Source organism: Scomber scombrus, chromosome 7, assembly GCF_963691925.1.
Source record: "Scomber scombrus chromosome 7, fScoSco1.1, whole genome shotgun sequence".
Lineage (NCBI taxonomy): Eukaryota > Metazoa > Chordata > Actinopteri > Scombriformes > Scombridae > Scomber > Scomber scombrus.
In genome coordinates this window covers 29,581,997-29,605,887 of record NC_084976.1, presented here as the reverse complement: position 1 = coordinate 29,605,887, position 23,891 = coordinate 29,581,997, and the positions used below count along the sequence as shown (strand labels likewise).

Genomic DNA, 23,891 nt, shown 5'->3' with positions numbered 1-23,891 from the left:
ACCTGCAAGTGGCAGCAGAGAGCCAACAACTGCCTCACTAACTGAAGCATGGTAGCTAGTAGCGGCAACACTAACGTCGTAGCAGCATGGGTAGAGCTAGTGTTACGACTGAGGAAGAGTTGGTTTCGTTATTGTTTGTTTTTCTAAATTTTGCTCTTCTTAGGATGTGGTACCACCCTCTAACAGCTCCATCAGTAGTTTTGGTCACTTTTAAAGCTACAGCAACTATAGTTGATCCTCTAGCCTGTAACGCTCATTTCTTTCATACTATCTTGACAGTTTTAGGCATCTCATTTCTTTAGCGCAAAAAGCGTCACACCCGCTCATTTAACAACAACCAAAATACCATTTTCACAACCATAACAGACAAGAAATACCAGCAAATCCCAGTAGCAAAAAAACATTCATCACTGTCTCCTAACAATGTCTGAAATCTCAACCTCCTAACTCAAACACCACCTAAATATCACAGCCCCCCAAAACTCCTGCTCATCCAATGGATTGAATAATATTTGTAAATGCTTAACATGTTTGTTTATTTATTGGACACTTAGGTAACAAATTGAGTTGGGTTCCGATACCTGGTTATATTTTTGATCTGGTTTCAGGTTGGCGAAATGTCTGTAGACCTATTTGCCATTTATGTTGCTAGATTCTCATTTTTAGTCAACGCTAACCGTTGATTTCACTTGTTAAATATCCACTGTAGGTAATGAATTAATGTTAAGTCTGTAATTAACTTTCTAAACCACCAAAATCAAACTTGGTTAGTGTCTAGTATCACATTTTTTTTTGCTAAAGAAAGAAAATTGAGTGTGAAAAAATCAGATTTCACCTCAATTCGGCATTTTTTTGCTTTGGTTTCATGCATATTAATTATATTTTTAGCTTAATAATAAATCTGGACCTCCAGTATTTTGAAATCATGAAAAAGTAAAGTGTACAAAAGTTAGTTAAGCAGCTACCCTGAATCTGCTGAAATAACCCTAAAGCTAATGTGTAATGTCTTTTATGTTTAATCTTTTACAACAACAGAAGTTTGACATTTTTAACTTTATTTCCTTATGTTGCAAGTGTTGAAAGTTAAAGCTATTTGAGAATTGGATTGGTGACTGGATTCAGATCTGATAAAATGGTATCGAACCCCAACCCAACAAATGAGTTAACTCAGTTACAGCAAAGTGTCTGAATAGTAATTTGGTGTAAACTCTGTTTTCTAGCAGCACTTCTCTGTTTTAAACAAAAAAAACCCACATTTCACAAATATTTACAACTACTATTCAATCCAGATTTATTTTCTAACACATTTTCCAACCACATACAAAACCTCACTTTGGCATTAAGGCTTCTCCAAACCAAAAACCATACAGTTTCTCCCCCCCTCCTACCCCAAATAAACCCCAAAATAAACTCATTAATAAAACAAAATAACCTCAACTCCCTTCCAAAACTAACAGCTCCATCACGATGGTCGAGAGCCTCAACCATAAATATCCAAACCTGTATTTACTGAGACAGAATAACAGCCAGGCAGCACCAGAGAGTCTGAGTCCAGAAACTGAAGCCAGCTGGGAATATCAGCTGACATCTAAAAGGAAGTCTAGTTACTCCTGCTATTGGTTTCTGTCTCCAATACTCGATCTCCAACACTCGATCTCTCTCTGTCTATTTTATCTGTCTGCTTTAATCTCTTCCCGTCTGCCTTCTCTTTCTTGCTACTTAATCTCTCTGTATCCTCTCTGATCTGTCACTCCTCCCGCTCGTCTTCTTTCTTTTCTGTCCGCTTCGATCAATCTCTCCTCGCCCTGTCTCTCGTCTTTCCGTCTCTCTGTATTTCTCTGAGGATGCCTTGTATGGTTTTGAGGAGTATAACCCTTTGCCCCATCCCCCTCCCCTCAGAAAACCATGAGCAGATACACCTGGGAGTGTAAGACCAAAGAGGAGTCCGACTGTGAGGTAAGACTGAATCCCCCCCTCGTCGTGCCACGTTGTCAGATAGTCCCAACCTCCCCTTTCTCACCTTCCCAAACAGCTCTTTCATCATTACTGTGGACCTGTCAGTCACCCTATATCTCAAGTACCGGTGGATCAATCCGAGTTTCACCCCCAACCATGAAAAACGACGAAAAAATAAAGATCAGTCGGTCAGAAAAAGATGAAAAACAGATTTACACACATAATATCATCTCTTAGAAGTGAGTAAACTTAAATTATGGCTTAAAGATTCCCTCCAGATCTGTATAAATACACTGCTTGGAACAATAATATTCGTCTGATTTAAAGTCCTTTAAATGGTGTCTACTCCGTCTCCCTTATTAAAAATTCAATAATCTATAAATGTGCAAATATATTTCATTTCAGAAGATCACTGTTGGACACAAGACGTCTTTTACTTCTCTGTAAAGTCTGTTCTCAGTGTTTGTGAACCTGAGGCTTTAAATTTCCACATCGCACATGTTTAAGTTGCACACTGGATCACGACTGGCTCCAAACTTGGCTCCAAACGCGATGTCACAAATCATGCTAATAGGCTCACCCTCCTTAAAATCTGATCTTCAGTAACCACAGAGAGACTTAGTGTCAGACTCTGCACATACTTCATTCTGCACAGAGATGCTCATCAAACATTCAACTGAAGCAACAATAAACAAAACACATTTTTGAGTGTAGCGGGACTTTAACTCGACATATGAAAGGCTTACAAACGTTTTTTGGCAAACAGTAAATGTATAAAAAAGAGTAACTATGAACTCCAGTTGATGTTCATTCAGATGCAAACAAACACCAATACTGATGGAGTATTAATGCACGCTTCCTCACATAAAACTCTTTTTTTTTTTTAAATGTAACTCAAGTCAGTTTCTTGCTATTCACATTTCTGTGATGTTTATGCTGAACTTATCATTAAAACTGATGTCAGCCTGTTGTGACTCAGCTCTCAATGGTAGAGGGAAGCCAAATAAAACCAGATTTATTACAAGGATTGGTCCAAGGTGTACAAATTATGAATTACAAAGGAAAAAAAGAGCCTGAAATACAATAAATACAACCAAAAGAAGACTCACAGAGACTAAAACCTGCCTTCAAACAAAAGAAACAAGCCTTCAACTACCCTGCCCTGCTCTTATATCCTCAGAAACACCAAAATATTAGAAATAACACCCCTGCTTCCACTGTCTATAGACCAAAATGTATCTAAATGTGTGTGTGTGTGAATGTACTTGTTCGTAAAGAATAAACCTGGCCCAGTCCCCTAATGAAGCTAAAGTGCCTCATTTCAACAGTGAAATCAAGTCTATACAGAGAATTAACACAAATCCAATAAAAAGCTGCAAAGCCCGGAGGTAAAAATCCAAAAGCAATCATAAACCACAAAGACAAAAAAAACCTGCATCACTCCTGCGGCAGGAAACTGTGGACCTTGTAAGGACCTTGTCGCACGTCCAGACAGTTGAGGTACCACTGCGGCCACACACACACACACACACTCATTCACTCTGTGAGGCTTTTAATGGAAGAAGAAACCCCCCCGCTGTTTATGTAGAAAAGGCCTTAGAGAAACTGAACCACACACAGACACACACAGACATTTTTGCATACGGTCAACACACACACACACACACACACACACACACACACACACAATCAGTCATTTCTGAACAAAAGCACTAGTCCCTCTGTAGAAATTGAGCGCTCAGTGTTTCATTCACCGTGGTAGATTGAACCTCCACTTGGCCTCAATCTGCCCTCCAGTCCAGCGACACTGTTTCTTCTGCAGCAAGCGGTGAAATAGGATTATTGTTTTTTTGGGTTGTTTTTTTTCCCTTGTCAATACTAAATAAATTCAGCACAGAGAGTGGATTGACTGGGCAGAGCTGGATTTCATTTCCATTGACTGGCTGATCTTTAAGTCTTAAATTCACTTTAAGTCTAAACACTGTAAACTGGTGCATTCAAAAATGAATGAATTGTCCCTTTAATGTGAATATACTCACATTAATCCTTAATATACTTAGAATAAAACAATCTGGGGCCATCTTTCTTTTGGATCTAACCTGTTAAATAGACTTTTTTACAGGGATTTTTTAAAATACTGGAATACTGAAATACTGTGGAGACACACTTTTATGGCCAATTAACCATAGATTGTATATAAGAAATGGACGTAACATCCGCAATAGTATCGGATCTGAGCAGCGCCATCTTGAAAATTTCTGGTGCATGCTGGGAAAAATAAAAACACGGATTCTACTTATATGGGCATCAGGAGGAGCAAGAGGCGCCCTCCTGAACCTGTGAACCAATCAACATGTCAATCACGGCATAGCCACGCCCTAATGCATACCCTGCTTTATCGTCAAATATAAAATCAGGGAGGCCAAAATGTCACAAATGATCATCATACTGCATTGAAGAAGGCTTTAAACTAGCGATTGAGACCATAAACACATTTTGAAAACGTTTACTGAGGTTAGAAATCAAGTGAGAAGTTGGTGAATTCTCCATTGACTTGTATAGAGACGGAAGTCCTTTTGACACAAAAACGGTCGCCCCCTGGTGGCCTTTTGATAGAATGCAGTTTTAAGTTACTTCCGCGTTGGCATCATTTCAGAGGACCGGAACTCCCCGCCTGCAATTAACATTGATTGATGGCTTCATACCATGCAAACACACTATCCCCATTCAAGAGGCTGTGTTGAACCAAACCACGATGATCCAATCCATCCTAGTCACAGCCTGACATATCTTTGCAAGCCTTCTTCGTATTCGTCTTATTCCTCTGGACGCGACCCTGACACAATACACTACAAACTTAATAATGGCATATATACACTAGGAGACAAAGAGAATGCAAACTAATCCTGTACACACATGCATGGAGTCATGAAGTGAGTAGCACAGGCAGGCTTAACACATACTGTTCCAATACAAATAATCTGAAGTGTGTGCGCCCGAGCATGAAAAATTGATTAATGACCAACAATGCTAACAAAGATACAGGTGTATTGACTCTGAAACACTTTAAATGCAAAACATGTTTGAACAGCTGAAGGATAATTCTCATCCTGATACAAACACTGTCAAACACGCCTGCCTGCACCTTCACCAACCACTGACAATGAAAAAGGATACTGAGCTACACATTTCATTTTAAGCACAAGTATGCATGCATTATTACCAAATTTGGTCAACACTTTGGCATAATATCAATGCACTCAACATGATAGGTAGCTAAAATCACACAAATGTTGGACCACATTTCCCACAAATACCATCACTTCCTGCAAAGAAGCTTATTGCTTCATCCAATAAAGATTTTCTCTTTTACTTGACTTAAATTACATTTCTGACTTTGGCAACTCCTAATAGTAGTCTACAAGTCTACAAGTCTACAGCCATGCTAGCAGCTCTAATGCTGTGTTTTGGCACTGCAGTGCTTTGAGCCTGTTTGCATGCTAACGTTTCCCAATTAGCAGTAAAAGTAAAGCTGAGGCTTGTGGAAATATCATTAGTTTTGCAGGTATTTGGTTATAAACCAAAGTATCGAAATAAATGAAATGGAGGTCAGAGGATCACCAAAGTTGCGTGTAACAAAATTTCATCCAACTGTTGTCAAGGCATTTCACTCGAAACTATAAATGTCCACCTCCAGGGGGCGCTAGAGGAAAAGTGGTGGACTAACAAACCAACATTACCATCCCCAGAACCAGAAGCAACAAAAAAACAACTGACTGTTCCTGTTTTCCTACAAATAAAATGACATGCCCTCATATTATTAAGTATTAATTTAAAAGAAAAAATCTATATATAGTGGCTTTAAGAGTATAAACATGTTGGAAATGACTTCTATCAACTTCTAAAAGCATTTGTTGTGTCTCTGGACTCTGGAGTTCCCTCCTCACGTCAGGAAATCAGGCAGAAGCTGGCAGTGGAGGTCTCATTAATTCATGATAATCCTACCAGTATCATAAAAGTGCCTGATGCTGAAAATACATAATGTAGCATCATTAAACAAACATATAATCTACTCTCACCGGCCCGTTAAAAGACTAAAAGGACATCAGAAACTGTCCCTGTGCCTCCATCATCATCCTCATCATCCGAACCCTGTTTATCTCTGTTCCCACTCCCCCTTTAAAAATGAAACCCACTCTAAAGTACTTGTGACTCCGTGCCTCTCACCCCCCCTGCACCCATGCACAACAATGACATCCAACAAACAAAAAAACATTTTCCAGTTTCACGCTGACGGGAGGACAGAGGGCCCCTATCCCGTAACCATGGAAGTGACGTATCCACACGTCCTGCCCGAAGTTACTATCTAGGCCAGCAGCCAGCGGGTAAATGCTCTCACTGCTCTTCCTTTTCTAAAAGTGCCATTGAATTCAAACGCAAACATTCAATTAGGGTGTGTTTGTAAATGGCACAGCCCTCAGGGTCTGGAATCTGATGTGTTTGTGTATGTGTGTGAGTGTGTGTGTGTGTGTGTGTGAGTGTGTGTGTGACAGTCAGCGAGCCTGCCAATCTGTGTGTCTGAATGAATATCTCACCAGCATGTGTGTCTGTGTGTGTGTATGGATGTGTGTGTGTGTGTGTGTGTATGTGTGTGTGTGTGTGTGTGTGTGTGTGGCGAACTAAGAGGCGCAGACGGACGCCCCAGGATGCTTCGTCGCAGCAGGGTCGATGATGCCATGCAATATTAATGGGGATAAAAGGCTGGAAAAACAGAGTCAAAATGGACTCCACAATCAATTTTTTCCCTCTGACCTTAATTAAATTCAGCTGAATTGAATTGAAACCTCTTTAAAAAAAAAAGAAAAGCACAGTTGTTTTTTTGTTTTTTTTGTCCACTTCAGCAAACTGTTTGGGTATGTATGATGGTGGTACCCACAGATAATCAACCAGAGCGCACAGTCAGTTTATTTGTGGCTTGATATTCTAACCCATTTATTTCTTATTTCATAAATGGAAGGAGGAGCTGAAGCAGGAGGAGACGGGGAGTTCTGCATGAGCGATTATTAGATGGGATGTACTGTAAGGGGTCTTGCATGTGGATGTGCATGTGCTTCCTGGGTTGCTTGAAAAGGGAGGAGGAGGGCGGTGGGTGGGTTGGGGAGGTTGTTGTCGCTCATGCAGCTCACCCCACTGTCTCCTTCGACGAAACCCGACATGCCATCTGAGCATGATGACTATCAAACAGAGGAGCCTTCAAACCGCTGCAGCTGCTTTTATTTGAAGCAATGATAAAACTACTGCAATATAATTTGTTGATTTTTTTACAGTATTTTGCTGCATTCTGTTAGAATTTAAAGGGCCATACCAGTGATTCTGCATGTGTTAGACTGATTACTTCAAATAAAACTTGCCACTAATGTTTCTTTTATAGTAGTTTGTAGTAGGTTTACCTCTGCTGTGTTGTTGAGATTTTGGAAGTGTTGCCATCGCCCCTGCAACATATAGTTAGCCACAAGGGGGCACTCCAACCGACATGAGCTCTGCTTTAAAACAAGTAGCCCTACCATTCATTTAAATAGGGGTAGTGAACCAGACTCAACTTTTTTCCGGCAACGATACCCGACATCATCAAGGCGCTACATTGGCATTACATGCATGCAAGCGTGCATTCCTGCTAGATTACTTTGTAACATGAATGCTGTATTTAACTATTTACATATCAAAAGATAAAACAGTTGCCAACATGATAACTTTACAGAAGTTGTGCTGTGATTTGGCTTCTAATAAGCCTTTAAATGCATTAATTTTCAACTTCCAACCTCAATTTCCTGCATAATATTTCATTGTCTTACCTCAAACAACACACTCTCACCACTGTAGTCCCCTTTTAATGTCTCAACACAGGACTGCCTAACAGACTTCTCAGCACAGAGATATTTGCGTAATTGCAGCTAAACACACGGCAGCAAACATCAAGTCTGCATTTATTTTTGTCACATTTTTGTAAAGTTACATTATTGTTAAGAGCTAATGTAGTGCAGCCATTTCAAATCACTCAGCAAAGACACTGCATCTCGACTCAACGATGAACAGAATGATTGACGACTTGATGTTTGTCGTCAGGAGCTAAACCTTGCAGACACACTGGTGTGGTCCTTTAAAGCATGGAGGTGGAACATGAAATTCTGCTGCAGTGCATGAATTAAAGACAAACCCAAGTTTTGGGATTCTTTAAAAGCATGTTGAGCCTAAATTCATCTTTGTTTCTCCTTCAACACGATCACCAGACAACATTGTTGGATGATTCTGAGAGACTTTGGATTAAGATCAATGATAGTGCTTTTTATGTCCAGTGCCAACGTTTCTAAAATTGTCGTTTCCTACAGTATCTGCACATCTTACTGCAGTAAGTACAGCATAGTTGAGGTGTGGTTAAGTTAAGGCTACAAAAACATTTGGTTGGGATTAGGGAAACATTGTGGTAAGAGTAAATAAAAGGTCTATGATGGGATGTGCTTGGTTTCCTTCATGAAAATCAGATGTGCTACACACAAATGCACCAACCCAAAAGCTCCACACCCTTTCTGCCTCCCTACATGTAGGACATTACGTTATGAACTGGCACTGAACGTTGGCATTGGATGTAAATTGTGAGGTCAGAATCATTCAACATTAAAGGCCTGGTTGTATTTGTTTCTGACTTTAGCAAAGATGAATTTAGTCTTTAAAGAAATGCACTTCTGGTGGTTTGGTCAGAATTTGCTACAGCAGATTAAAAAGGAATCAAAAGCAAAGTTTTCCACCAATCAACAGAATCAGAGTTGCTTTTAAACCTCACTAAGACAAAGTGTATAGCTCTTGTTGTTGTTCTAATTGTGCTCTCTACCCCCTACCCCTCCACCTCTGCCCCTCCCTGGGTAGGATGATCCTAATTCCCAGAACAAGCTGGAGGACCCGGTGAAGGCATCGCCCAAGGAGGATGACTCCCTCAACATCCACAACTCTCTGACCCCCAAACACGAGAACCACAAGGTCCTGGGCGAGGAGAACTCCTCGGAGGTAAACTCACTGCAGAACAACATGATGTGAAAACAAAACAAAAACAAAACAACCCCAGCAACCGACACTGAAAACGACAAGGTGCGCCGGCAACGTCAGCCCCCACTCCCCTCCCTGCTCTCCGTCCGTCCGTTGCCGAGTGCGCCTAACCGGTCAACCAACCAACCAACCAACCAGCCTGCCAACCAACCAGCCAATCAACCCAGTCTGCAACCGTCTCCGACACGGCAACACTGCCACCAAGCGGCCCAGGCCGCTGCAAAAAACTTACACCACCGCCGCCGCCGTCGCCACTGCCCCAGCTGAGAGTAACCCCTTACCCCCACCAACTGCCCCCCTGCCGCCGTCTTGCAACCCCCCCCTTACATCCACTCATGCCCCTGTTTCGCAGCCCTGCCCCCCCCTTGTTGCTGTCACTCTTATCTCTCTTACCTGCACACACAAACACACACACATAAGAAACACACACATACAGTGAAAAGATGAAAACATAAACACGCTTATATGTATACACACACACACACACACCTTCCCCTGCCTGCATTGGTGTATTTTGTAAAAAGAAAGAAATCATACAGAAGTTTAAAAAGTACGTAAAATGTCATTGTAAAGAAAAAAAAAAAGATAAGATAAAGCTACTGAGAGGTTTTGATGTTTGTCTGACTAATCCAGTGAGTATGTATAAATATTGGAAAAAAATTTGCTTGGATTGATTTAAAAAGAAGCAACACAATGTGTCTTGGTTTTCATTGATGTGATTTCTAATCCTTTGATGTACTTGTTTTTTTGTTTTTTTTTGTACTTTTTTGGGACTTCGACCAGAGAATAAACAAACGAGATTCAGACAGTTGTTGAAATAAACCTTTTTAACATGACCTACGTGAATCCTGTTTTTTCCTCAGCGTTGCTTTCCCCCCCCCCCCCCCCCCCCCCCCCCCCCCCCCCCCTTTATTCCCCTGAACCCCCGATGCTCTGTGCATGGCTTTGAACGCAGCTTCTTAGATCCGTGTCATACATGTGCTGCCCTGCTTACACACCAACATACACACACTGTCAGGTTTAGGTGCACTTTTCTATATGCACATAACATTCACAGATGTCACTTTTACTTTTGTTACCACATCGTAGATCATATAACTATTCATCTTCAGTGTTTCATGCACTCCAGGTTATCAGAATACACTTTCATATATGATGAAACCATATCAGAGATACAAACATGAGACTGTTGTGTCATTATATTTTGAATATTTTGAGCTTGAATGTGATTTGACCAAAAATAAATCTCATCATAAGCTCCACCAATTTTTTTCCCCCCGCAGATTTCAGTCACAATCTCGAGGCCCTCTGCAGCAGATGGAGTTGGTTCAGTTGTCACGGAGACTGGACGTCCATATTTAGATTACATGATATGAAACTACACCATCACCTTGACAACTGAGAAGTCCGTCCGCTGATGAGGGTAAAGAGATGTGACTGAAAACTGCAGGAAAAAAAACAAAGAAATTATCCTTTAAATTTTGGAAATGATGAATAATATACAAAAATGATAATTTACTCAGCTTCCTGACATCTGAAAACGTTGCACATTTTTCTTGCATATGAATAATCTCTCTATCCAGAAGCCTTGCCAAAAGTCTTATCACTCAGATTGTGATGATTTTTGTGGATTGCAAGCGAGGATTACTAGGATTATCACCGAGCAAAGCATGCAACAACTCTAAAATACAGGCATACAGTCTGTAAACAGGATTGTTTGCTTAACTGTAAATGAGTTTGGGGTGAGGAAGATGCATCAACTAATATGATAACAGCCTTAAAGTGGGTGCTGTGTTATTACTGAATGTGTCCTGACAGGGTTCCCTCAGTCTCAGTGTAGTTTTAAGAGAAACTTTCATGGTGCAGAGGAATACATGAATTTCCCTATTTGTATTCCAGCATAGAAATCTGCACACATTACAGAGAGAGCTGCACAAATAGAGGGTTGTAGGGGCCCTTAACAGATGAATTCAGCCATGGTGGGTTGAGAAAACTACATAAAACTTCTGGGTTTACGAAAAGGAAACATTAAATATTGTAAAAACAAGACTGCATTACTTTATTCTGGCAAAGTTGGAATTTTATATAGTGTTGACCCAACAGGAGCAAGTTGGTATATAATGCCAGAAAGTTAGACTTATGTCACATTCATTGTAAACTATCATAAAAAATAATTCTCTAAGCTTAGCAATAACTTCTCTTTTTCCCACCTTACATAACATTAAAGTTTTGCATCTTTAGAAAAAGCAGGAAGTCAGAAAGTTCTCATGTTAATTATGTGACTTTGAGTTTTAACATCTCCGGAGTTGACAGTTGGTGTACTGTTAGAAAAATTGTCTCCACAGCACATAAATCATGATGCCAAGAACAAGTCTGCTGCTTCTGCATGTTTCCTGCCTCCAGAGACGCTTCCCTGTTTCCAGCTGGACACATGCACACACTCTCCAAACCAAACATGTAATATATATATATATATATATATATATACACGCTGACATGCAGATAAACAGGATGCAGAAGCAAATACGATATAGGCCACCAACAGTGAGGAAAACGCACCTGCTGCAGAGAAACATGCAAACACAATTTATTCACCATATGAGAAAACGCTGCCGGTAAAGTGGTTTACAGCACAAACTGAAAACACTCTTACAGAATGTTTTTTAATGATCATATTAAAACTTTTCTAATGAACAGCAGGTGTTTAAAACTTAACAGAAGGGTTGGGGAAGTTTTTACAGGTGTAATTTTTTGACATTAGAGACACTGAATTATGAATTTCATGTCAATGGAAAGTCAAACAAACAGGAAAATGAAACCATGTTAATAAAAAAAGGTTGAGATCAATCAAAAGGGTAGAAAAAGCTCAACCACCTGCAACATCTACACATCAATAACTGATCAAATATCCTTAAAATGAGCCAAATAATATTTGTCAAAATCTATAGAAAACAACTGAAACAGTTCAGGTTAGTGGCTCTCATATCATGATGACCTAAATGTTGTTTATTGTGGAATTCAACCTTTTTCTTTCAAATGGACGTATAGAAATGAACTTCTTATGCTCACATATACAAGCACCTCCCACACATGCTTCAGCTCTGGCCTATGCAACTTTTTGTTCTATTCAGGATGCACACGCACACACACACACACACACACACACACACACACACACACACACACACACACACACACACACACACACACACACACACACACCACACACACACACACACACACACACACACACACACAAACACATACCCACACACATATGCACACTTATATTCATACACACACAAAGCATCTGTTAGCTTCACACGCTCACTCCTACTCACTTTCTCTTTCACACACACATACACGTATACACACACACACACATACACATTTGTGCTTCTACACTTGTGAGGACCCTCATTGACTTACTGCATTAACTAACACTTTAGCCTAACTTAAATCAGACCTGTGTTTAAGTATTTTAAGGGTTAGGATTAAAGTCTAAGTGAAGGTATTGGAGAGAAATTCAAAGTTAAGTCAAGTCTGAAGACAAATCTCAAATAAGCTCTCAAGTTCTAGATGGTAAGTACGAGTAAAGTCACAAAACATTCAAGACAAATCTCGTGTTTAGTCTCAAGTCATTAGAGACAGGTTTGATTCACTTCTCAAGTAATTTGAGAAAAGTCTAAAGTAATTCAAGAAGAGTTTGAGGCAAGTCATTCAAAACAAATCTCATGTCCAGTCTTGAGTCATTTGAGCAAGTCCAACTCAAGTCTCATATCATTTGAGATACGATATATCTACAATCAAGTCTGGAGTCATTGGAGACCAATTATAGTCAAGTCTCCAGTTTTTAGAGACTAGCCCAAGAGGAATCACAGCATTTGAGAAAAGTTCAAGTTAGGCTCGAGTCATTTGAAACAAGTCTAAAGTCGTGAAAGTGAAGCTATTGGAGACAGATTCAGATCGAGTCTCAAGTCAGACTAAATGTGTCAAATCATCAGAGACAGTTTCACATTGAGTCTGAAATCATTTGAAACAAATTCAAGTCAAGTATCAAGTCATTTTAAACAAGTCAAGCAAGTGAAGACATGCTTAAATCAACGCTTAAATCATTCAAGTCTCAAATAGAGTCTGAAGTCATTTGAGTCCAGTCATGTTTCATGTGTCATCATGTCATTGAGCCATGTCTTAAATTGGGTCTTAAATCAGATCTAAGTAATCTAAGACAAGTTTAGGTTGAGCCTCAAGTCATTTACGACAAGTGTGAGTCAAATCTCTAGTTATTAGAGATGTTGTCATGTGTCATAACTCGAGTTACTTATCATTCAGTATTCAGGATTTTACAGCCTTAAAACAGACGACTTGTTTCTGCTTTCAAATCTCACATCAAGTCAAGTCTTTCGTTGGGGAGTCAGGTCTCAAGCAGGTCACGTCTTACAGCAATCAAATCCATGCCAAGTTTCAAGCTCTCATTTTTTTATGGCTTAAGCTCCATTTCTAATCTTTACCCTGCAGCCAAGTTTTATTTTTGTTTTTGGAGAAGTGAAGGATGAAAAAAAAATCTTTTCTCTCTCCAAAAAAAAGTGTCAAAGTATAAAACTCAAATTGGTTCCCACCAAGATAGAAGTACAACAACACACACACACACACACACACACACACACACACACACACACACACACACACTTTCAGCCGTGTGATAAACGGCCCTGAATGTGTCTCAGATGAGGCCGCAGCGCCGCCGACCCTTTGTCAGGTTTCTCTATTGGATCACTGAGAAAGCAACGGGTTAAACACGGCATTGTTGGGGACCCTTCCCATGGTGGAGGGGTGCTGGTGGGTGGTGGGAGGGGGAAAGGTCTGGGTGCACTTCTCTTTCGTCAAATAAATAAAGAAGAGTGGAGGGGGGGGGGGGGGGGGGGGGGTTGTGTGTACGGGAGCATTTCAGCCCTGAGAAGGTAGAAGAAAAGACTTTTACTCTAGAATAGGAAACAGCGGTAGGAGAGCTGCGAAAACAGCAGCAACAGTGATTATCACCCTCTTTTATTCCTGTCAGCCACACACACACAAGCACACACACACACGCACACACACGCACACACACACACACACACACACACACACACACACACACACACACACACTTGTGGAAGTTGGCACATGCAGTAGCACATGACTGCACACACACACACACACACACAAACACACTAAAGGAGGGGCCCTTTGAATTGAAACGAGTGAAGCCAGAGGTACCAGTGGACGCCATGGCAACAAGTGGGCATTACATTACCAACAGAGAAAGTGAAACAGGATGGGGGAGGTGCTGTCATTGCTCTGAGAGTAATGCTTTGGCAGAGCGAAACCTTTATGCACTCTTGTTTACAACAGTGTAGCAAAGTTCCATCAGTTTACAGCCTTTAAATACAGATAAACATCATAATAAATTCAGAAAAATACATCGTGAACTACCAGAAAGTGTAGCTGCTGAGTAGTAATCCTCATTTTTTGGGAGGGATTAGTGCTCAGTCTCTTCTTTATAGGAATCAGTTGTCAACCACACATTAATGTCTCTTTCCTTTTTATAGCTTTAGCCCAGTGAATGCACATTTATCTGGAAAAACTCTATTTTTCTCCATTTTGTGCTTCATCTTGAAGTCAAAAATATTCTCCAGAGGGGATAAATAAGAAATGAGGATAAAACTCACTGACCTTACATTGTGCTGTACAGTAAACAAGCAATTTAATACTTGTCTTGCAATGGAAACAGGAAGATCTATTGTGTGTGTGGCTATATTAAAACACCACATCATTGATCTCAAAGGTGACTTAACTTAAGATTTACTCTGCTAAAAATACTTTAAATGGAAATATGTCCTCAATCTATATCCATACTCTTCATCAGACAGCAGCTTTATCACACGATTGTCCCGTTGGCAACCGTAACTAAGGGATGAAATGGCTCTAACAGTTTTACTATTATAACCAGCTTGAACTAAGATGTCTATTTCACACTTGAACTTCGATTTTTAATGTAACCAAATGAGTGTGACCATCATGTTGAGTTTTTGTGGGCAGTGTTTCTGTATTGTTTTCCTTCTTCTTCTCTTTATTCCGAACAAAATAATGCTGCAGCCAAAAAATGTCAAACGTAATGTATCACTTATTGTAAAGTAAATGTTTCCCTTTGAAAGGAGAGACAGACACTAATTATCCACAACTACAAAGCAATAAAGCTCCCTTTCATTCATTCCAACTATATTTAAAAAAAACAACATTTTTGGCAGTAATTCAAGGCTGCAAAAACACTTATAAATATTTAAATGCATAATGATGACAAATAATCTCTTAAACTTAAAAAAAAAAAAAAGTTTGTTCTGTAAAATTTTGAAACTGTATCTAAAGCGCTTTACGGTTATTTTCTTCCACCGAAAAATTATATAATATGTAAATGTGGTGTGTGTCCTCCTTCTGCATGCGTCTGATGCTTTCTAGGAATTAGATAACGAGGTCAAAGGTCAGAGCTGCAAAAATATTCCCCAACGCATTTTCGTGACCATGTCAACGGTGATAATCGGAGGCGAGAAGAGTTTGACAGGACAGATTTTAACATCGTGGACGCCAACCTGATCGCACTTGATCCCTCTGACTAAAGACAGAAACTGGTTGATCCGTGTTTATTACGGCCATGAAAGGACACATTAATTAACCTCCTGCGTGTGTGTGTGTGTGTGTGTGTGTGTGTGTGTGTGTTCTTTCCATAGCCGCTGACCTTTTAAGCATGTTCAGTACATCCCTCTCCATCACTCTCACTTATCGGCTGCTGCTGGCGTTGATTTCATGCATCTTCAGACAGAGAGGCCACCGTTTCCATGGAGACCGATGCTGATGCTACAGTCTGAGCAGAAGCCATCAAAACTCAGTGACCTACAGGCTCCGCGCAGTATTGATGGAGCAGATTAAGTGACTCTTATGCAGCTTTACTCTCATCTAGCAAAACTGTAGAATATCAGAGAGCATTAAAACTGCTCTCAGCTCCACATTAGGGTTGAACGTTGCACCCTGCGATCCCTTCGGACGACCCTAATCCCGTCTTACACAGCTGTCCAGCTGTCACTTACAGTTGTCTCATGGCACACACACACACACACACACACACACACACACACACACACACACACACACACACACACACACACACACACACACACACACACACACACACACAGTGCTGTCCTCATCATGACACTCATCAGATATCAGTTAAGTCGTTATATCAGCAAAGACTTTAATTATTATCAATAAAGACAATGTTTCATTTCATTCATAATGTCAGCTATCAATAATCAGGATGGTGACGTATGCATGCAAATATCCAAAAACACATCAAATTATCATTTTTTGTGTAATAGTATATAAGTATATAAGTATTTAAGTAACTGTGGAAACATTGGAAGCTTTCAATGATCTGTATTTTAACCATAATATAACTAATATAGATTTTATATACTAATATAACAGTAGTCGCTCTGATTTCAATTGAGCTTTAAAATGTCTTTAAAACTCATTGTTTTTCTTTTAAGGTCCACACCTTCACTGTTTTGCATCAGTCTCACGGCTCTCATCAGTGCTGTTTTTGGACGTTGTGAACACAGTGGAGCATTTAGCAGCTAAAGTGTGAGATTTTATCGAGCTAAACGGAGAGTGAATATTAGACTTATATTCACCAGGTGGTCAGAATAAGATTCCTGATGTCTGCTAATGTTGCTCTGTGTCTGCTGGATGTGTAAATAGAAAATAATCTTTTGCTAACCAGCTCATTATATCAATTTAAATGGTGATAATATGTCAGTGCTCTCTTTATGGCTTGTTTCTGCTGCCCCCTAGTGGCCACAATACGGTTATTGCAGGTAAAAGTCAAAGCACAGAAGCATTAGCAAAATGTTTCTAAATATCAAAATTAAAAGTAAAAGTGCTTATTATATCCTTTTAAAAGCATTTTCACTAATAGTAACCTATATTTTTTCTTTTTTTTCTTTTTTAATATGTCAAGAAGTAAGCAGCATTTTAATGTTGTGTAATTATTTAGTTGTTAATTTCTTCTCTCAGTGAAGCAGGATTTGTTTGCAACCCATCATCATAGGTTGCATATGTTTTATAAGTTATGAGTAAATGATGGATTTTCTCTCTAAACCTCCCACTTTGTTTTATTTGAGTAACTGATAACAGTAGAAGAGGTCAAACTCTCCAGCATTTTATAAGAAAAGACAATATTTACTATTAAGCCTGTTTTTCTATCCAATGAATCATTTCATGATCCTCAGATTAATCTCGTCGACCCTCGGTTGGGTGGGGTCTAATTCACACATCACACCAGATTGGTTAATCATATGTAAAATCTAAATCTGCAAAGCTTTTAACTATAAATGTCATATACTGTAGATGTCATGGAGTATATTTCCCTCTGAAATATAGTGGAGTAGAAATATAAAGTAGCATAAAATGGAAATATTCAAATGAAGTAGAAGTACCTCAAAATCATTACTCTCCATGATGACACGAAACCGAAATCATACAGCAGGAGAAAGAAGAGTGCCCTCAGGGGTTTAAAGTGTGTGTGGAGGGTATTGAGAGTATAAGAGGAGGTGCAGGGAGAGAAAATGGAAAGGGAACATGGTGAAAGCGTGTCAAGATTTTCTTTCTTTCTTTTTTTCTCTCTCTTTTTTTTCTCTCTCTCTCTCTCTCTGCTGCTCCGAGTCAACGCTGCTGGGACTTGGGATTCATCAGCAGCCTGTGATTGGCTGACGATGTGGTGGAATGATGGTGTTAGGATCCAGAAGGGGCTGTTAGGATTGGCTGATGCAGGCACACACACACATACATACACACACACACACACACTCACACACACACACACACACACACACACACACACACACACACTCACACACACATACATACACGGTGAAGGCATGCACAAGCAAACACAAGTCATATATGTATGTATGGACAAACGCACACATGAAAGTACACATTTGGATTAACATGCATGCACATGAACGCACAAAATCCACATATAGAGACACACACACACACACACACACACACACACACACACACACACACATCTAGTAAGCATGCACACAGAAATGCACTCAATTTAGAATTACATGCATGCACGCACACAAGCACACAGTGTGCCTTACAAAGCCGCCTGAAAGGAGGGGATAGAAACCAAAAGGAAAGAGGAGAGAAGAAGTGTTGGGTGGGGGGTGGGGGGGGGGGTTTGAGTCTAAATGAATCGTTCTGGCACAGTCTAGTTTACTAATGAGGCTCTGAGGAATGCTGCTGATCAGAACAGGACACATTGGCTTCTTTTCTGATGGAAATGTAGCGAAAGCAGAGAAGACCACCATCCCTCCCTCGTTCCTCCTCCTCCTCATCCTCATCCAGACCCCCCCCCCTCTCCTCCTCCTCTCTCCTCCTCCTCCTCCTGCGCTACATGAGAATGAGTGAGTGGTTTGGCAGCAGAGCGATGTGATGGCAGCGACTTCAGGCGACTGAGGGAGTGATGTGACCCAACTGCACACTCTATAGTCAGATAATGATGATGATGATGATAATGAGGAGGAGGAGGAGGAGGTCCAGTGACTAAATAAAGTCTTGGCCTGTGATTTTTTTATTGTTGTGGTTGTGATGTGAGTGTTTTCTTTGTTTGAGCTTCATCTTTGGTCCTTGTAAAATTTCTTGTCTCCTCATTGTAGAAATGTTCACATGTCAGTCACTAAATGTGATTGGGAAAGTTTACTTTGCCAATTTAACCTCAGCAGCTATCACTGCTCATGCTGACTTCGGCACTGTTCCTTCTTATTTATCATTATCCTAACAAGCAAAATAAATAGCTCTCACCACAAATATAAAGAAAAACAGGCATCCAAGGATCCATTAGAGGACTAGCTTGACATAATGAGACGAGAACATTGATACCACTCCCATATGTGGGTAAATATGGAGTGTAAACACAGCTAGCCTGGCTCTGTCTAAAGTAACACAATCACCAATACAGCACTTCTAAAGCTCACTAAATGACTCGTTAATGTTCATTTGTTTAGACCGTACAAAAACCTTATTATAAAACAAGAAGTTGTGGTTTTTACGGGAGTTATGAGCTGGACTATTTCTTGCCTGGGCGTAGTGATTTCTTATCGTCTTGTCGTCACCAGATCGATGTCACTTTAAAGTCTGTTGTGGAAGCTGCTAATATGAAAGTGATATCCATCTTATCCGAATCCAGAGCCTAAGGATAAAGACGGTAAAATGTCAGATTTTAAAGCCCTTTGAGGCAAATGTGTGATTTTGGGCGATATAAATTAGACTTGACTCATCAGACTCTCAGCAAGCAAGCAAATAAGTCCATCAAACTATTATTTTAACCCTCCTGTTGTCCTCGAGTCGAGGAAGGAAGGGAGGAAGAAGGAAGGAAAGGAGGAAGGAAAGGAGGGAGAAAGGAAGGAAGGGAGGAAGGAAGGATGGATGGAAGAAAGGGAGGAAAGGAAGGACCGAAGGAAGGAGGGAAGGAAAGAAGCGGGGTGGAAGAAGGAAAGCAGGAGGGGAGGAAAGAAAAAGAGAAGGAGGGAGGAAGGACAGACGGAAGGAAGGAAGGGAGGAAAGAAGGAACAGTTAAAACAGACAGGGTCAATTTGACCCGGGAGGACGACAGGAAGTTTGAATATACTGTACATGTTTATGCTGTATATTGTGTTTGCATGTCAGTAACCTGTGTTTTCCTGCACTGTATAAGGTGACTATCGACTTGGAGGTCCACCTTGCCAGGAAGAATCAAGTGAAGCCTTCCGGAAATCCTTTCGCCCGTTACGACGTCTACCTCTACCGGGTGCCCAAAACCAAACCTCGTCTCCGCAACCGGCCCAATGCCAAGACTGTCAACGACCAGAGCAAAGCTAAGGGCCGAATCCTGCGTTGGGAGGACGACACGTACCCGCCTTCTCCCCCTTGTTCTGTTTGCAGCCCCGTCAGCACGCACTCGCTGCCGGCCTCCATGGTCAACGAGTTTCACCGGTCGAGGCCGTGGACTCTAAACCCCTACACCCCTTGACGAACTCCTCTACTCTAACGCCTCGCTGTCCCGGCTCTCACAGTACATACTGAAGATTTTATTCAGGGAATCTTAAAAGTCACAATCACTTCTGTAGGGGTTTTGTTTCCATTGTTTGACGTTTGTAAGGTGGAAGTGTGTAAAATGTCTGGCTTGGATCAGGACACACTTGGACTGTGACTCAGGATAATTGGACGTTAGCTTGTATTTTGTTGTAGAGGAACATCGGCCGTCTCTGGCAGTGTTGCCAACTTGGCGACTTTCTCGCTAAATCTGGCGACTCTCCAAACCCTCTTAGCGACTTTTTTCCTAAAAAGCGACAAACGACAAATCTAGCGACTTTTTCGGGTGTTTTGGAGACTCTGAAGTGAAAGCACGTATCGCTCTGCAATTACTGTCCTCAATGAGTAGCGGGTGCTGCCGTGAGCCCCTCCTCCGTCCCAAAGCACTCACAGGCGGTCAGGTTCACAGTAGCCTCGCGTAGCAGTCCCAGCTGCAGTAAGAGCAGAAAGGAGACCCACACCACTCCGCGTCCAGACTGCAAATGCGCATGCGCAATTCCACCCCGCATAACAGTCTTTTGATCGAATTTGATATTCTAACATTTAACAATACAGAACAAAATTTATTTAAATTTTAAAAAACAAACCAAGAATCAACATTAGAAAGTTAATTTGTAGTTCTAAACATATTTAGGTTTTTTTTTTTAAGTCACTTTTTGTCTCTCCCAAGACGTTATTCCTCTCTCCTACATCGTCCATTACAATTACGCGCAAATGGCCAATTATGCAAATTAGGCGATGTCGTCATTTAGCGACTTCTAGCGACTTTTAGGACAGCCAATAGCTACTTTCCTTACTGAGGAGTTGGCAACACTGGTCTCTGGCAGCTGCCACAAAATGAATGAATCAGCAAATGGGATGTTTTGGGCAAGGTTGGGAAAGAAATGACCAATTATTGTTAAATTGCTGATTTTATCTGAACTGTTAAACGGTGTTAGTCTGTAGTTTAACCTGGAGTCCATGACTAGACTTGTTTCTCAATGGATAATCTTAGTCTCTGTCTGAGAAACTGGACCTATCTGTTCTATAAGAGGTATAAGTAAAAAGATTTTTTTTATTTATAAAGCAAGAAAATATATATTTATTGATTTTTATTTTTATTTTTATACATTATTAACTGACTAATAACTGATTAGTTCATCATTTGACACGGAGAATTAGCTGACAACAACAATAATACATTTTTATTTATATAGCGTGATTACATGGTGCTTAACAGAATGAAAAGAGATTTGCATTAACAATAAAATGTCACAAGAATAGAATGAGGACAACATAGAAAGAGACATTCCTTCCTCCCTTCCTCTTTTCCTTTCTCCCTCCCTCCCTCCTACCTTCCTTTTTTCCTCCTACCTTCCTTTCCTTCCTCCCTTCCTTCTTTCCTTTCCTCCCTTTCTTCCATCCATCCATCCTTCCTTCCTCCCTCCTCCTTTCCTTCCCTCCTTTGTTCCTTCCTTTCCTTCCTCCCTTCCGTCCTTCTTTCATCCCTCTCTCCTTCTCTCTTTCTTTCCTCCCCCTACCTTCCTCCCTTCCTTCTTCCCTTTCTCCTTCCCTCCCTCCCTCCTACCTTCCTTCCTTCTTTCCTCTGTCCTTCCTTCCTTTCCTTCCTTCTTTCCTTTCCTTTCCTCCCTTCCTTCCACCCTCCTTTCCTTCCTTCTTCCTCCCTTCCTTCCTCCTTTCCTTCCTTTTTCCTCCCTTCCATCCTTCCATCCTTCCTTTCCTTCCCTCCTTCCCTTCCCTTCCCTTCCCTCCTTCCTTCCTCCTTCTTTCCCTCCTTCCTTCCTTCCTTCCTCTCTTCCTTCCTTCCTCCCTCCTTTCCTTCCTTCTTCCTCCCTTCCTTCCTTCTTCCTCCCTTCCTTCCTTGACTCGAGGACAACGGGAGGGTTAAAATAATAGTTTGATGGACTTATTTGCTTGCTTGCTGAGAATCTGATGAGTCAAGTCGCAAGGAAGGAAAGGAGGAAGGAAGGGAGGAAAGGAGGGAGGGAAGGACGGAGGTAAGAAGGAAGGAAGGAAGGTAGGAGGGAGGGAGGAAAGAAGGAAGGAGGGAGGGAGGGAGAAAGGAAAAGTGGAAGGGAGGAAAGAAGGTAGGAGGGAGGGAGGAAAGAAGGAAGGAGGGAGGGAGGGAGAAAGGAAAAGTGGAAGGGAGGAAAGAAGGACAGAGGAAAGAAGGAAGGGAGGAAGGTAGGGGGGAGGAAAGAAAGAGAGAAGGAGGGAGGGAGGAAGGAAAGGAAGGAAGGAGAGAAGGAAAGAAGGGGGGTGGAAGAAGGAAAGCAGGAGGGGAGGAAAGAGAGAGGAAGGAAAGGGAGAAGGAAGTCAAGGAATCAAGTCTTATATAATAGAAGAATATTATATTGTGACAGTATTGAACCTCGGTGACTGTAGAGATCAGACCTGTGACCTTGTTACAGGAGAGTCTAAAAACTTTTGTTGGAGGCATTTATTTATACATTTGTGTATCTGTGCCAACAATTAAACCAGAAGAAGGCAGCTTGCCAAACCAAAAGCCAATGAAAGCACATCGGATTGCTCTACATTTCTCTTCTCACGTGACACGGCGGCTGAACTCTGATACTGGTATTCACCTCACTCACATCTGACTCAGCAGTACAACACCGATGTCTGTATACATGTGTAAAATATTCATTACTGTATGTGATACTTTATTGATCCTTGATGGAAAAGGTTGGTTGTTTTTTTTTAACTTGAAGTTGCAGAAATCTGCTCCAACTTGAGTCTCAGGTCCGACAACTCATCGCTGGATATTTTTAGTCTCAGAACTGGAACTTGATAAACTCCGACGTCTTTTCAGATTGACCCTAATTTGCATGTAGCTGATTATGTAACTGATCCCGATTATGAGCCAGCAGAGTTGGTGAAAAAACCTACATGAAGCTACGTCCATTTAAATGATGTATAGCTTCATCTGTTAAACGGCTGACAGCTCTAAAATTGCAATGTCTTTATAATTTTTCTTTGCACTTATCAATGTCTTTATGTTAATATTTGATGAAATCTCCACATTACTCTTTCAACTGGATGTTCTCGGTTTTTCAGCCCACGATTTTACTGTTTTGGTTCAATCTAACCACTATCATCAACCTCATTTACAGTTTTCAGTATGGAGGCATTTAGCAGCTACATAAGAGATAGCTGAGACCAGACAAAGGCTAATAAAAGAGTGAATATTTGACTTGCTTTCATCAGGTTGACATAAACACAATGCTAAATGAATGCTGATGTTGCTAAGTGTCTGCTGGATGGGTAAATGTGTTTACAGTTTGTTCCGCTGTCCCCAAGGGGCAAAAAATACATTAATGCTGTTTTAACCCTCCTGTTGTCCTCGAGTCAAGGAAGGAAGGAAAGGAGGGAGGAAGGAAAGGAGGGAGGAAGGAAGGAGGAAAGGGAAGGGAAGGGAAGGAGGGAAGGGAAGGAAGGATGGAAGGGAAGGAGGAAGGAAGGGAGGAAGGAAGGGAGGAAGAACGAAGGAAAGGAGGGAGGAAGGAAGGGAGGAAAGGAAAGAAGGAAGGAAAGGAAGGAAGGAAGGACAGAGGAAAGAAGGAAGGAAGGAAGGTAGGAGGGAGAGAAGGAAGGGAGGAAGGTATCGGGGAGGAAAGAAAGAGAGAAGGAGAGAGGGAGGAAGAACGAAGGAAAGGAGG

At 41.0% G+C, this 23,891-nt stretch overlaps 1 protein-coding gene across 1 annotated transcript in view; it reads left to right on the top strand.

Annotated features, from left to right (window-relative positions):
• Positions 1-9,045, top strand: part of cspg5a (chondroitin sulfate proteoglycan 5a) — a 49,126-nt gene extending 40,081 nt beyond the window's left edge. The window contains exons 5-6 of the mRNA XM_062423181.1: positions 1,900-1,956; positions 8,878-9,045. Of these exons, the coding sequence (XP_062279165.1) occupies positions 1,900-1,956; positions 8,878-9,045 (225 nt within the window). The remainder of the gene's footprint in view (positions 1-1,899; positions 1,957-8,877) is intronic.
• The last annotated feature ends 14,846 nt before the right edge of the window (positions 9,046-23,891 follow it).